We start from the raw sequence: 16362 nt of genomic DNA on the forward strand, positions 1-16362 counted from the left end.
TTGCAAACGTGTTTTTGTTGCTTATGAAAACCAAAAGTTGGTATTTATCATCAGATCTTCAGACAGTTCCTTAGAAACATTAGCGATATGGGGGGAAATTTATTTTCCAGGTATTAATTAGGAAAATACAGATACCCTTTAGACAAGATTAATTATTGTGAAGAAAAAAAGATAATAATTTTTTCACTTTGTCTGTTTCTTTTATTTTTTAAAGGAACATGGTTAAAGCATAAGGCATCATTTTACCTTGTGGTGCTTGTCCAAAAATTACTGAAAACTCCCAAGCGATTAAGGGCAGGTGTTGTTTCACTGCTAGATTAAGATGTCACGTTACTTCAGGCTTCCCAGCTTGTTTGTGTTCACTGCTCCTTGGAGAAGGTGCCCAAGCCAGTTCTGCAGTCGAATCCGGACTTTCCCACAGTCAGAGGGAAGGCAACTTGAATATCTCTTTTTGTCACTTCTGGGTTTTTGATTTAGTCTCTATAATCAAAAGTAAGACTGCGCTTTGGGAACGAATGACAGCTCATGTTCTATGGGAGTGGATGGTGTTATTGTACTACCTTTTAACTCCGGGTGTCCAGAGGGAGGCGTGCTCTAAACTACAACTCCCAGCAGCCTATGCTTGCCAGCTGAAGGAAGCAGTCACCGTGGTTCCTCCTGGACTTTGGGCAGAGATTTTAAGTCTGAGAAGTGACAGGCTCCTGAGGATCCTGTTCCACGCAGCCCGTGTCTTGCCAGAAAACAAGAGCAGCTCCTCTCCCCACCAGCAGAGCTGGGATGTCGGTGCAGGTGACGGTTCTGCCTTCCCCCAGGTGTCTGTTCGATGACCCCGTGCAGATCTGCGTAGCCGGTCTCCAGCCACAGCAGGCGGTGACCCTCCGAGCCAGCCTGGTGGACGAGAGCGGGGAACTTTTCCAAGCCCACGCTTACTACATAGCTGGAAACAGCGGAGAACTGGACCTCGGCTGCTCCCCTGCGCTGGGGGGCAGCTATTCAGGAGTGGAGCCAATGGGACTGCTGTGGTCCCTGCAGTCTAAAACGCCCTATAAGCGGCTGGCAAAGAGGAACGTCCTGACCCCTTTCTGTGTGGACTTGGAAGTGTATGAGGGCCACGGGGACATGAACCACTTGCTGGGAAAATGCACCAATGAGCGATGGTTTTTAGGAGAGGGGGTGAAGAGGATTTCGGTCAGAGAAGGTCGTCTGAAAGCAACCCTTTTCCTCCCTCCTGGTGAGTTTTAATTCTGTTCTGGTTTTCCAGGTGTGACTTACACCACGTATTGTGCCCTGTGGCCCCTGGATGCACTTGGCAACCCAGAGCAAAGCCTCAGCTAATGGTTCCCTCAGCCCGTGCTTGGTCCAGCTACTTTGGATCCTCACATCAGAGCAGGGAGGAGCAGGCATTGCCCAGGCTGGTGAAGTGCTGAGGCAGGGGGCTGCTGGGAGGGCAGCAATGGTAACATGAGGCATGTCCTGTTTGTTCTAGCTGAGGGGGGTCAGGACCTCTCCTGTAGTGAGAGGTGTGGGGAAAACAGTGTTTATTTCTTAGCTCTTCTGTTTAGCTGACAGGACAAAGAGGCCCCTGGTCTTCAGCAGAGCTGTGAGGTATGATGGCTCCAGCCATGGAGCGAGGAATGGGATGGTGTGGTGGGAGCACTGGACTCGGGCTGCAGCCAGCCTAGGCTGCTCCAACAGGTGCCACGGATCTTCCTGCAGGCTCTGGACTTGTCTCTCTGTCTCTCTCTTTGGCTACAGAAAAGGCAAAGAAAGAAGTCTCTACCTAATTGAGAAGCTTAACTGCCTTGGATAGGAAGATGGGAGACAAATGAGAAAAGCAAGGTCTTTAATTAAACAGGCGTTGTATTCCACAGCTCCCTATGGAAGCAGTGCCGAGACTGGATCCTGTGTGAAGCTGCTCTGAGCCCTGAACTGTTCATGTTCCTTGAACAGTACTTAAGTGTGAATGTCTTGCTCTGTAATGAATAAAAAGTCCCTCGCAGCTGCTGTGAGACCAAATCTTGTAAGGGAACTCTGGCTATAAGAATGGGCAGAGCAGCAGCAGGAGAGGAAGGTCCTATAGCTACAGGAGGAAAACTGAGAAGCCCAGAGGTAGTTACCCAGATCAGACTGAAGCCCAAATTGCCATAGGTCAGTGCTGGTGTTTGTGGGTGCATTTCATAACTCGAGTATTTCCTCCCTGGAAAAGCTTTTAGCAAAGTTCCTAAAGAAGCACAGCTCATGCAGCGGTACTGTTTGTTCATCAATCCCCAATGGCCTGAGAACATCTAGGCCAATTTCAGCTAAAATTCACAGTGGGAAAAGGATGCCCAAAGGAAGCCTGGTGGATGAGAAGCTCAACATGAGCCGGGAACGTGCACTGGCAGCCCAGAAAGCAGCCACATTCTGGGCTGCATCAAAAGAAGCGTGGCCAGTGGTGATTCTGCTCCTCTACTCTGCTCTGGTGAGACCCCACCTGGAGTACTGTGTCCAGCTTTGGAATCCTCAATACAGGAAGGACATGGATCTGTTGGAATGGGTCCAGTGGAGGGCCATGAAGATGATTAGAGGGATGGAGCATCTCCCCTATGAAGACAGGCTGAGAGAGCTGGGGTTGTTCAGCCTGGAGAAGAAAAGGCTCTGGAGAGACCTTATAATGGCCCTCCGGTACCTGAAGGGGGCTACAGGAGAGACGGGGAGGGAGTCTTTATGTAGTGATATGTAGTGATAGGATGAGGGGTAATGGTTTTAAATTGGAAGAGGAGAGATTTAGATTAGATATCAGGAAGAAATTCTTTACTGTGAGGGTGGTGAGACACTGGAACAGGTTGCCCAGAGAAGCTGTGGACGCCCCTTCCCTGGAGGTGTTTAAGGCCAGGCTGGATGGGGCTTTGAGCAACCTGGTCTAGTGGGAGGTGTCCCTGCCCATGGCAGGGGGGTTGGAACTCGATGATCTTTAAGGTCCCTTATAACTCTAACCATTCTATGATTTTATGATTCTATATGAACTTCCTATAGTGAGTTCCTAAGAGGGGGAAGAAATACCCAAATTAGTGTCCTTATAGTGATTGTGTGTGTGCCTGAGAATGAGAACCTCCATGGAAAGCTTCAGAGGATGATTTCCTTTTGATATCTACTGTCCTCATATGTGCTGAGGGCGCACTACTGAAAGGACAACTGTAGAAACTTTTCTCTTTGAGGGTATATTTATATATATACACACATACATACACCCACCCACCCCTTTCATTGCAGGACCCGGTCCGTTCCCTGGACTTATTGATTTGTATGGATCTGGAGGAGGTCTTGTTGAATACAGAGCAAGTCTGCTGGCCAGCAGAGGCTTTGTGACTCTGGCTCTTGCTTACATGGCCTTTGAAGATCTCCCTGCTATGCCAGAGATTCTTGAACTGGACTATTTTGAGGAGGCTGTAAACTTCTTGCAGAAGCAGCAGCAGGTAAGAGACAAATTATGGTGCTCATCCTGATGGAAACTTTTCCAGTTTTCTAATTGAAATGTTATATGTCACTGAATGCAATTAAGTTTCTGAGATGTTAGAAGGAGACAGCATTGTCTGAAAGACAGCATGATCTGGGAGATGGAAAAGCATGGGCCTCAACCCCAATTTTGTGGGTAGCTGGATAGCTGGTTAGGGCACAGCATCTTATGACAGTCCATAGAGTGTTGTGCAAACCACTGTTTGTGTAAGATTACATCAAAACAGTTCCTGGACGAGAGGGACAAAATTACTAATTTTTTTCTCTCCTTTTGTGTCTTTCAAGATTTTAGAAGGGAACAAAACTCCATTGACTTTTTCTACTATTTCGTGTTACAGGGTTTTGATTCTGAGTAAGTTTCAAAAGACAGTAATAAAACAACAACAGAATCCCCTATGGTTGTAGCACTGGAAGGTGTGCCATGTCTTAAGAAACTGGGGCTGTATTTGAACAAGTATGTGGGATGGGAAGGACGTTTTTTAGCAATATATCATTATACTTAAACCAAAAGAGACCAAGACAAATCAAGTAGCATTTAAACTGTGAATGGAATGCTACTTAATGCAATATTCATTTAACAAAGTTGTTTATTTTCTAGCACGTGGACACCAGGAATGTAGCCAGTGTGAGAGCAGAGTTCAACCTTGCTTGTTTGTCTTGTTCCTCATGGAGCTCTGAAACTTCCAGACTATCTTACAAGACACACATTACAAAATTAATTTGGTGTGAAGAGCCTTCACTTTAAATAAGTTGATTTAAACAGTTGTTTGGCTTACTCAGCCTCAAGTGTAATGAACCTTATGTGTTTCAAGATAAAATAGAAGATCAAAAAACAATGGCATGAAAGAAAATTGATGAAAGTAAACCCATGAAAAAGTGGTTTTCCAAAGGGGACCTGAGGAGAGAAGACTGAGGGGGTTTGGAGGCAGGAGCAGTAAAAGATACAATACTGAGAGCAAGTGCCTGGCTGGGATGTGGAGGGAGCAAAGAGGCGTTGTCTGTAGAAGTCACCAGGAAGAAAAAACGTTACAGGAGGAGAAAATTTGAGGAGCTGTAGAGGTCACTCTTGTGGAGGCTCAGCAAAGGGACAGATATGGGAGTGATGTAACCTGAATATAGGTGAAGGGTAAAACATGGGCAGTTTTAGTTGGATGAGGAGTGAGGAAGCAGAGCTGGAGATGTATGTCAGCCCAGGAAATGAGGAGTGGTTGATAATGGTTGTTTCATAACTGTGTTTCAGGTGAAAGATACTGGGATTGGCGTTTTGGGCTTGTCTAAAGGAGGTGATCTAGCCCTTTCCATGGCTACATTTCTACCTGGAATCAAGGCAGCTGTCAGCATATCTGGAAGTTGTTTTAATTCTTTCATTCCCCTGCGGGGGGATGGCTTCACTGTTCCTCCCCACCCGTATGATTTAGGGAGGATGAAGACCAGTGAGGAATCTGGCCTAGTAGATTTTTCAGATGTCCTGGATGATCACAGGGACCCAGCGACTTGGGATTGTCGCATTCCCATGGAGAGGTCCTTGGCAAAGTTCCTCCTCTTGTCCGGACTGGATGACACAAACTGGAAAAGTGACCTCTATTGCCGGGATGCTGTTCAGCGCCTTCAGCAGCATGGACGGGAAGTGGAGTTTTACTCCTATTCCGGAGCAGGACACCTCTTGGAGCCACCATACTTGCCTCTGTGCCAGGCTTCGATCCACAAAGTGCTTGGGGTATTTGTGCATTGGGGAGGGCAATGGAGGGAGCATGCCAAAGCCCAAGAAGATGCATGGCACAGGATACAGGCCTTTTTCTGGCAACACTTGATGGACTCAGACATCCCTAAGAGTAAGCTGTAGTGGAAGCTGTCAAAGATGCTAACCAGGGTTGGTATTTCAGCTCTCACTCGAGCTTGGAAACTTACTGAAAGTTTCCTGGCCTGCTGCCTTCTAAATCCCACTGTTGTGTAGTTGTTTATTTTCATTCCCCAAATAATTTCCCATTTTTCAGTTGAATTTTAGTTGTCTTCTGGCCCCAGCTGCAGTGTAGATTGGCACCATCTGATCTGCCTGTGCTGTAATCATCTGGGAAAAAACCAGCATCCCATCATGCGGATTGCGTTAGTACTGTGCTACCTTTGCCCTCAATCTCAAACCATCTCCTTTGGTAGCAGGGAATACTCTCGTAGGAGGAGTTTCCCATTGACTTGTTTAGTCTTGCACCTTTAACTAACCTAGACACAAACAGCAATTTCTTGAGACAGCACATCAGTACACTCACCTTCCCTCTTGGTATATAATTTTGTCACATTTCTTAGTAAAAGGGTTGTGGCAATTCTGATCTCATCTGAGTAAAAAGACACTATTCTGACTTATTCTGAAGTGCAGTGGCCACATTTTTTTTCTAGTACCTCAAAAACCAGAAGTGAATCTTACACAAGTTACACTGGTTGTATCTCCTGCTGACTCCAGATAAGTTACATATCAGGGTAAAGTTTCCACTGCACCGCTCAATAAATATGATGTGTATGTGTGTATGCACAGTTTTCTTGAAATTATCTGAATGAAGCCTTCGATCATCTTTATTCCTGTAAGTGCATAGGCAGCAATCCTGCTGCTGCATTGCCTGGCTGAAGAGTTTATATACAGAAATCCTTACCTCCTATTGGTAAGAGGAGTGGGGGAGTTTGCTGTAGGGGTCTGCACGATGCTCAAGATGGCGGTGATATAGGTCTGCTAAGTACCTGCTTTTGAATGTTGAAAGTCAGTTTTTCCCTCTTTTGGAGAAGAAGAATAAAGCCGCTGCTGCTGAATTCCCAGGAGCCCTGTGGAGTGGGCTGTCTCTGTGGTCAGTGGCAGCTGGGAAATGCCACTCTTCAGAGAGGACTGACCTTGCCTTCTGGGGAGAATGTGCATTATCTCACCCTTTAATGAGCTCCAAACCTGCCAAGGACAACTGTGATCTCCCTTGTGCATTTGTGGGATAGTGGCATACAGCAGCTCACCGACTTTTTCTGGATATCAAATGGCATCAGCTGAGCAGATTTTCCTTCCTGGAGCAGTCAAGGCTCCCATTCTGACCACAGAAGCCATCAGGAGCTGGGGGGTCTCTACCTTTGCTGAGGCAGCACAGTCTTGCCTTTTAAACAGCAGTAGTCCCTGGTTTCCAATTCCTGCCGAGACGCGAACCCTGCAGGAGTTTTTATGCTTCAAGGAGCAAAAGCTACTCAAAATGAGCCTCAAAGGGCTATAGACTCTCTCGTGCAATACATCCAATGCAGAGTGTGCACCTTCATTTACTTCTGATTTTTCCCACCACAGCCCTTCCTCAGAATGCTAGATGGTACCAGTTAGCTCAAGGTGTGAGCAGTTGGAGTGGGCAGGTCTCACTCCTGCTCACCTGTACTGGTCATCCATCAAGTTTTCTGCTATTACCTCTTAATTTCTGTTTTTTCCCTGTGTGTCTATGTCCTGCATGGACTGTGGTTCTTTCAGATGTTTAGTGAGTGGGTAGGACCCGGCAGAAGAGCAATGTGATGCAACAGGTGAAGTCAAACACATTTAAGCAGTTCAGTCTGATTAAGGGACACTTTTCTTGCCCTTCATTTTTCTATTTTATTGAAGCAGTCAAAAAAACTTGGGTTGTCCATCCACATTTGCATCAGACGCAGAGCACAAGGCTGTGGTACGAGTAATTTTGTTCTTTTGTTTTTACTGAACGCAGTGGGGCAAACTTTCTCAGCCTTCAACGGGCAGTTTACAGATCTCTACTTTGAGTTACAAAATTGTGAGCTTCTGAGAAAGTACATTTTCTTCATCTATAGGAAACTACCATTCAAAGGAAAAATACTTTCCATCAGTAATTCACAATGTGGTCAGTGATGCTTTCATACAGTCTGTTGTCACATTCAGCAATCGGGTTCAAGGAAAACCGTGTTGAAACTAGAGGATGAAGGGAGCTGACTGGTGACTCCATCGATGACAAGAGCACACAGGACCTCTTTGTTTTCTTGCTCTGGAATGAAACTTTGCTACCCGATTAAAAGCCCTTTATTTTTCACTTGGATGGAAGCTGGCAAGAGAGACTGAAAAAGCTGATTTAGCTGAGCAGCTCTGTGCCACATGCAAACAAGAAAATATACCAGCCAACCCAGTTGCACTGGGAATTCTTTTTAAATCAGCTGGCCTTTTTCAATTAAACTCAAGTTTGAAACTTATCTTCAGGAAACAGAAACTGGAAACTGAAGGGAAAGTAATACCAAATAATTGCGAATGGCCTAACTTCAATACAATGTCTATGCCTGTTCTTCAGCAGGTTCTTCGGTGTTTTGCTGAAGACTGTGACTACTAAACGTTTCTTCTGCTGAAGAGGTGATTCAGACAAATGGGGCTAAGATCACATTTTTTTCCAAGTTAGTGGCAAAAATTCTACTAATTGCAACCTGTAGAGTCAGGGTGCTTTATATGATTTCTCCAGGCTTACAGAGTACAGGCAACATTATTCAAGAACAATGTTAAAGTTATTTAATTAAAGATAATTGATCTTTAGCTGCGAAAGAGAGCCTATGCCAAGCACAACTGATAAAACCAATAAAAATTGGATGGGGAAAGCTGTTCTTGTAATCTGCTTGTAGTTGGAAAGTGCTTCAGATATAATAGATCATCAAAGGACTAGCCTGAACCGAAAGAGCTTGGCTTGATGCTTACATCAGTCATCTCTTTGTTTAGCACTTGGCACTATGTATCTGTTATGAGAATGAGAAAAGCTTGTGACAAGTCTCTTAAGAAAGTGAGAAGCAATCTCCCCACATGTAAACTGCTATGAACAAATTTATTATAAGGGAACAGTACATCTTGCAGTGCTCTGTTGGGGCAGGATGATTTCCCTAGTTAATTTGGAACTGGGCAACAATAGAGAATGCTGATTTGCCAGTGCATTCTTAAAATTTTCCTTCTTCTGGTTCAACTTGTGGTCTCTCTACACAGAAAGGAGACTACCCCAAAAAGAAGAGAGCTGGTGAGAAGAAGCATGCCCTTGAGTGGAATGTCTCTAAACTCTACTTTAGCCTTACTGCCCAGACCCCTTGAATCTAAGATAATCTGGGTGAATGCAATCTAAGTTCTGTGAAGCATAGATAGCATTGTTTTAAATTAGGTGCCCCTGAAGCAGGTTACAGGCTGCTTGCACACCGAAACCTTTGGACACAGATTATCCTTTTCACTGTGGACTTTCTGTATCACAATGCAAATGATTTTCTTGACATAGCTGCATCCTGCTATCCTATCTACTCAGTAACCCTTCATGAAAAGCTCCAGGGACTCCGAACAGTTTGGAAACATTTGGGCACTGCGTGGAGCAGTGTCCTCTGTACTTCTCAAGGCTTCTCAAAAAATCTTATGGGGTTCTTTCCCCATACTTTGCCGTGCACGTTGTTAGGCTGTGTATAGCTAAGGAAGAAAGAAGTTATTGGTGTTCTTTACTGGAGACCTAAAACTTCCAGGTCTAATCAGGTAATTAATTGAACATAAGCTAAAGCTGATCTGGAAACATTTTGATACACGTACAGTATAACTTGGAGGAAACTCCACAATGAAAGTTGTCAAAATGCCTTTATCAGACAAAAGTGAGCCAGAGGTACAGGAGAGGTGAAACATCATTGAGGAAGTAGCTTTACATCGAGCACTGTGCCTCTGCAGAAGCAGTGGGTATTTGAGGCTTCAGTGGAATTTTGCCAAGGACTGTGCTCAACGAGGAGATTTCAGTGCAAAGGTGCTCCTGTAACACCAGTAGCTTCTTACCCAGGAGAAGTGGTGTCTCTGGATGGCTTCTACAAACAAGGTTGCTTCATGGCCACAGGACAGAAGGAATGAAGTAAAGGATGAGAATATCCGTTGTGTGGTATCATTTAGAAGTGACCTTTCTTCATTCCGTGTTTCTGTTTCCCATGTGTATTTGGAAGTCTAAAGATGATAGGGGACTTTTTTTTTTTTTTCAATTTAAAACTTACTCAGTTCACTAATGCATTACCAGATCACTAGTTATCAAGTTGTGGGATAAGACCAACATTTAATGACAAAATAAAAATAGTAAAAAATTTCACTATGTTAGTATTTTGCTAAGAAATGTGTAATTTTACCATTTCAGAAAAAATCACTTCTGCAATTTTTAGTGCTCCATACACGTTATTCAGAAATGGAATCTGAGCCAAATGTGGTATTAAGTGCAGAGAAAGTGATACTTTGTTTGAAGTTTTGCTAAAAGGAAAACTAATGTTTCTGGTGAACTAACGCTCTTTGCAGCATTTACTGCAAAATATCCTTGCCATTTGTCATTGTCCAGGACAAAAAATAGAAATGCTAAAACTCACTGTTTTTCAGAGTCTTGTCCATGCAAAATTGTCCATGCAAAATTTACATTAAACCTAAAAATGCCTGGACTCTGATTCTAGATAGCACTTAGAGAAAAATAATTAGAGGACTTACATTCTATTAATTTAGGCTTGTATCTTTTCAGTGACTTAAACCACTGAACTTTTAACATCTTGCATTTAGACTGTAAATTTATGTCTGCATTAAAGTCACTTTAGTGAAAGGTGTGGTTTTATGCTCCAGTTTAACTGTTACAAGAACACCTTGCTGCCCAAGGGGACAGTCATGCCTTTTTCCTGCTTGCTGATCTAACTGAGAGCTAATCCTGTGGAAAAAAAAAACCAACCCCACAAAAGAAGATTAAAATCTTCAGCTGGATCAGAGAAGGAAGTAGCGGGAACATGCATGGGGTTATCAGGAGAAGCAGGGATGGTGAGCAATACTGTGCCTTTCGGAGTCAGTGTGACCTTATGCCAAACCAAGATAACTTTAGCAGAGTTTTCAGTTATGTTTTTAATAACTAGTCCCGCTGATTCTAAGTGATGATCTGTTTCTGTACACAGTGAAGTGAATGCTTGGTGGCTCATTGTGCACTGCCCCTGTTTACAACGGATCCAGTCCTGAAATAGTATTCAGTAGTGGAGAGAAAATTGTGAAATATGTGTATCAGGTAGGAGACAAGCTGGGTAGATGGTTCAAGGGAAATGTCCTGCATAGGAATGGAGCATGTGCCTATCTCTGCCTTCAATTGGAAGGGAAAGTTCAAATGCACTGCCATCATTTTAATATGCTATGAATTCAGTTTTGAATCAATAAGCCTGTGCCATCTGCAGGAGTCCGTCCCTGGATAGTGTCAGTCTGATGTTCTCAAACATCAAGCACTAACTCAAAATGGATTCATTTTTCTAGCCTAGGCATTGGCTGCACAGCGCTTTGGCTCCAGCCATCCTCCATCTTTGGATCATTTTGGATCAAGAGATACTTGTTGTCTTGATGCAGGAAAATGACTTTGATACCTGACAACATCACTACTGTTATAGTGGAAGGGGAAGAGGTCAGTGTCTGTAGTTTTTGGTAGAAATACCACACCTAATTGCTGGAACAGCCCAGCACTTACTGCTTTCCTGGCAGTTTTCACACCACTCCCTGGAAAGCTGAGACCTCCGAGGCTCCATTTAGATCAGCAATATGCAGGCGTAACTTGGCACTTTCATGCCTCCTAGGAATCTTGTTCTTTCTATGGCCATCTGTACCCACATCTAAAGGCATAATGTCTGCTTTCTCTTTTTTTCTCAACCTTTTGCACAGTCTTGCTCCTGTCCCACTGGCCATGAGCCAGGCCATTCCAATTCCAGGTCACCCCGACCCTTTGCATGATGTGCTGGTGGAGAGGGAGCACTCTCAGCAATTTGTAAGGCCAAAGTCAGAAGGCCGATGATAACACTGGCAATGAGGAACTGTGATGCTTTGACTGGTGAAGACCAGATGATATTATGTTGTCTTGTTGAGAAATGACCTCAAAGTGGTCTTGTTTCTGGCAAACTACCTTAGGTCGGTCAGGTCAACTTTGCAGTGGCAGATTGGGTGCAACGAAACATTTCTGCCAGTCTAGGATCTGTAAAACTACAGGTGATACTCTGCTACTAGCACTGAGAATGAGACATGTTGCAGTTTATTTATAGTGGCTAATGGTTGTATTCAGCATGTTTTGTATGTGATGAAGAACACTGGAAAGGTGCACCATGTGTGGTATTTCAGTAGCAAAACGTGACGTTAGGAGAGTGCTATAACATTCAGATGGGTCATTCAGACTGGGGTAATGGTTTACTTGAAGCATTTTTTGTCAGTTTAAGTTTTGGTCTAGTTTAGTTTTAGCAAGGGAGCCTGTAAGTGGCTATTGTTTCCATGTTGTTCAGTTTGAGTAGAGTTTGCTGTTACTGAAAGGAATGCATGTGACACTGCTTTGGTTGGTCTTGGTTAAAAGTAACATCTGCAACAATCATCTAGCTTGACCATGTCAGTGTGTAAGGGAGCTGGTAGGTCGCAGAACAGCCGAGACTGAGTACAGAGCCAAGTGCTGGCTCAATACACCAACTGTTAGGACGGAGCAGGAGCAAAACACTGGGAAAAGCTATTAGCATCACCCTTGCAGAACACAGGTATCTGTAGAGAGCTCTTGTTCAAACCCAGCCTGCTCAACTTCCGATTTCTGGTGACAGAACTTGCAAAATGGGAGGCATCTGTGATTTGGAGGTTACCTCCCTGTGTGACATCCGAGAAGCAATTAGGACATAGTGATGTGTGTAAGTGGTGCAATTTGGCTTGGAGTGAGATGAAAGGGCAAATCTTCCAATCTGATCTGATACTTTGTGAGAATCTCCTACGCAGATTAGGCTGATGTTGCATTGATAAATACATACACTGACTAAACTGCATTTGTTTACAAATTTGGGATGCTGAGCCTAAAATTTCGAGCATTAACCAGTGGCTTAGAAGTCACACCATGACACTGTGCGGAATTTGAGAATGACTGTATGAGCTGAATGTAACCTCAAAAAGTGCAGAAGAATGTGACTGTAAAAAGGGGAAATTCTCATCTGTTCCTAAGGTGGAAACAGTCATATATTGTCCATCGATTATGTGAGGGATTTAATCTATGTGTCTTTCTTCTTTCCAGGGTAACATACACGATGCTGATATTCTTGGAGGCAGGAATTTCTAGATGAGGTATGCACAAAAGGAATAATCTTTTTCAGGTTTGTGCATCAAAATGTATTAGAAGCTGTTGAACCATGCAGAGATGATGTAGCATTTAAAAGTCAGGAGTGAGCCCTGGGTCTTTCCATGCAGCACCATAGCCCTGCAGCACTTAGGGCATTCCCCTTACTTGTGACAGAAGTAGAAATGCCCTAAAGGAGGAAAAATTAATTATTTTATATATCTTTCTCACTTGACAGAGACCTGATTGTTACAAGTGGGCACCAACTCTCAATAAACCCTCCCTTAAATCCCTGGCGTATGGCTCTGGGCTGCTGCCAATGGATTGAAGAGAGAGCATGTTCCTTTAGCTTCAGGGATGTTCCAGTGGAGCGTGCACTGTCTGTTGGAAAGTGGAGCATGATGATGTTATTTTCCAGTGAAAGGTATGTTTGGCAGGCCCGTATTTGCTGACAAGGGTGTTTTTTCATCCTGCAAGAAAAGTTTTTAAACGCCAATACTTATGGGGGGATTCTTCTCTCAATTGGACTGTTGTTCTGAATAACTCTATGGTCTCTTTTCTTACATTATATGCAGATACAATTTTTAAAAACTCTTTGTAGTGTATCTATCAAACTGCTGCAAAATATCTGGCTGCAACTTAATGGTGAATATTCATATTCCTGTTTGTAGTATGAGGTAGGTAAATGTTAACACTGTAAAACCCTCTGAAGCCTTTCATTATTCTGATAGCTTTCGTAACCTTCCTACTATTTTCTATAGGATGGATTGTAATTCCAGAACACAATCACACGCTACCCTTCCCTGTAAGTTCAGGATCAAGGTTAAAATCCTGCTTACAGGTCCATGCTTATAAACAAACATATGAAACAGGCTGTGCTGGATTGTGTATTGGTCATTGATTATTGTGGCAGTGTTCAAGGCTTTAAATAAGAAAGGTCAGGTACCCTAGAGATTCCTGCTGAATACCTGATCATCTTTTATACAATAATTTGCAAGCTAGAGACATGGTGGCAGGTAAACACTCACAGCTGTTCTGGTCAGGAGGGTGGTTAGAGAGCTCCTTCATTCAGTTTGTAGGTTATCTTGCATCTGCAGGTAGGCAAAACAGTCAGATCTTGAGTAAGCCACTGACACCAGCTGAGACACTATAGAACAAACCCAAATATGTTCAAACTAAAAAAGTGGTACACACTGAGTGTGCTCTATTCTACTAGCGGGAAATGCACAGTGCAAGAACAATACATGGTGGTCACAGTTTGCAACAGGGAAAACCAGGAAACAACAGGGAAAAAAATTCTTCACAGTGAGAGTGGTTAAGCACTAGAAGAGGTACCCAGAGAGGTTGTGGAATCACTGTCTGTGAATATTTTTGACTGAAAAGAAAAGCGCAACATGATCTAACTTTGGAAGTTAGTCCTGCTTTGATAGTATGTTTGGATGAGGATGTTTGGATGATGGACCTTGAGGGCCCTTTCCAGTTTTTGAGATTCTAAGAAATGGCATATTCAGGTTCTCTTTCCCCAGCATGAAGTGCACATGCCTGAAACAGTCTAGGAGGTTCCTGGAGTGTGTTGGGAATAACTTCCTAACACAGCTGGTGAGTGAGTAGACTAGAGACAGGCGCCCTGCTGGACCTGTTTGTGAATGGAGAAGGACTTGTGGGTGATGTTATGGTTGGAGGCCATCTTGGGCACAGCGATCATGAAATGATAGAGTTTTTAATTCTTGGAGAAGTAGGGAGGGGGGTCAGCAGAACTGCTACCTTAGAGTTCCAAAGGGCAGACTGTGGCCTGTTTAGGAGCCTGGTTGACAGAGTCCCTTGGGAGGCAGTCCTGAAGGGCAAAGGAGACCAGGAAGGCTGGATATTCTTCAAGAAGGAAGTCTTAAAGGCATGAGAGCAGGCCATCCCCATGTGCTGAAAGATGAGCTGGTAGGGAAGAGGACTGGCCTGGCTGAACAGAGAGCTTTGTTGGAATTTGGGGAAAAAAGGAAAGTTTATGACCTTTGGAAGAAGGGGCAACTTAGGAGGACTACAAAGATGTGAGGTTATGCAGGGAAAAAATTAGAAGGAGTAAAGCCCAACTAGAATATAATCTGGCTATTTCCATGAAAGACAATAAAAAAGTTTCTATAAATACATTAGCAACAAAGGGAGGAAACGTAGTGACAAAGGATGAGGAAAAGGCTGAGGTGCTTAATGCCGCCTTTGCCTCAGTCTTTAATAGTAAGACCAGTTCTTCTCTGGGTACCCAGCCTCCTGAGGTGGAAGAGAGAGATGAGGAGCAGAATGAAGCCCCCATATTCCCAGGGGAAATGGTTAGCGACCTGCTACACCACTTAGTCACACACCAGTCTGTGGGGCTGGATGGGATCCACCCAAGGGTACTGAGGGAGCTGGCGGAAGCGCTCACCAAGCTGCTTTCCATCATTTCTCAGCAGTCCTGGCTGACCAGGGAGGTCCCACTTGACTGGAAGTTAGCAAATGTGACACCCATCTACAAGAAGAGGCTTCCTTTAGCAAATGTATGAATACCTCAGGAGGGGATGTGGTATCTCCTTCTGTCTTCTGGAATCTGTACATGCTTTGGGCATCATCTTTTGTGGAAACTGAGGGATAAATTTCACCAGGCAGTGAATGACACAGTTCCAGTCAGTTCTGTTGAGACAGGTGTTCAGGAAAGATCCCTCTCTTAGAAAAAGAAAGTACATACTAGAAGCGAAATATTTTTCTGAGGGAGAAACAGATTCCAGTCTGAGAGGAAGTAGTAGAGTTTTGAAAAGATGCTACCCTTGGACCTAACAATAGGCAAATAATTCCATAGAGCACTTGGGGATCTTAAAGATATCTTTAGGATGGTTTTAATGAGTGAGTACTGTGAGTACTGTAGGTACAAGTCAAAGTACAGCTAAGTGATGGAAGAAGTTTGTTGATTAATGAAAAGAACTGTAGCTTCCTGTGGAGACACCAGTTATTACTTTTATGTTGTTCTACTTGTTGTTCCCCACTGAAGATTTACAAACTCAGGAGAAGCAGTTGGCAAATGGCAGTGAGTGAACCTGTATATGCCACCCACGACACACCTCCCATCCAAAGCTGTCAGTAGTGGTGTATGCATACTGCTACAGAGCAAAACCCAACCCTTGCTCTGAAGCGACGAGAGATTTCTAACAGCTGCATGAAACCCTGTCATGGGCAGTTTTAGTCAGCTTGTGCTGGAATAGTGCAAAAAGGTGATACTTGAGAAAACTGGATGTGAGGCTGACTTCTGACTGATGCCTTATTTTGGGTACTAGCTTAATTCTGCCGTTGTCATCAGACTAGATACTACAGTCCAAGCCTGTATGACTCCCATTCCTTGTAAAAAACAGAATGACAAAGGGCAAAAGAGTATCCTGCAGAAGAATCTGTGCATTTGATTTGTCAGGAACATCCCCATAGAAAAGGGAAGGTGGTTATTTCAAACATGCCTGGATTTTATCAGGGGCAGAGTTTTTGCCTTTTAAATCAAAACTCACCATGAAAGTCATTTTGTTAAAATGTGACCATAAAAACTTGGGTTATGATTGCCATGATAGTATTTCTGTCGCAGCTCCTGTAAGACTTCTTATCCTTCTCAATCTCAGTTACTTCAGAGGTTTGTCCAGAGTTTTTACGATCAGTGAAAGGTCAATGCCTTCAGCCTGTAGTCACTGATTTATTGTATCTTACACTCTTGCAAATTATTTCCAATTCTTCTTATCATCAACATTTTACCATCATCCTTCAGTTCTGTGGAAGAAAATATTGTGCAGCT

General features: G+C 43.7%; 1 protein-coding gene across 1 annotated transcript; it reads left to right on the forward strand.

Annotated features, from left to right (window-relative positions):
• Positions 1 to 214: 214 nt before the first annotated feature.
• Positions 215 to 8085, forward strand: LOC141465708 (acyl-coenzyme A thioesterase 1-like). Its single transcript, XM_074149277.1, has 3 exons — positions 215 to 1231; positions 3253 to 3455; positions 4736 to 8085. Exons 1-3 carry the CDS (start codon positions 778 to 780, stop codon positions 5336 to 5338), a joined length of 1260 nt encoding a protein of 419 aa, XP_074005378.1. The 5' UTR covers positions 215 to 777; the 3' UTR covers positions 5339 to 8085.
• The last annotated feature ends 8277 nt before the right edge of the window (positions 8086 to 16362 follow it).

This window comes from Numenius arquata, chromosome 6, assembly GCF_964106895.1.
Source record: "Numenius arquata chromosome 6, bNumArq3.hap1.1, whole genome shotgun sequence".
NCBI lineage: Eukaryota > Metazoa > Chordata > Aves > Charadriiformes > Scolopacidae > Numenius > Numenius arquata.

What these genes read in the sequence shown, in the direction of transcription:
- LOC141465708 (XM_074149277.1), top strand. Translation starts at nt 778, where the DNA reads ATGTCGGTGCAGGTGACGGTTCTGCCTTCCCCCAGGTGTCTGTTCGAT. An exon ending in AACCCTTTTCCTCCCTCCTG is followed by an intron (nt 1,232 to 3,252) that starts GTGAGTTTTAAT and finishes CTTTCATTGCAG; the next exon opens with GACCCGGTCCGTTCCCTGGA. An exon ending in TCTTGCAGAAGCAGCAGCAG is followed by an intron (nt 3,456 to 4,735) that starts GTAAGAGACAAA and finishes ACTGTGTTTCAG; the next exon opens with GTGAAAGATACTGGGATTGG.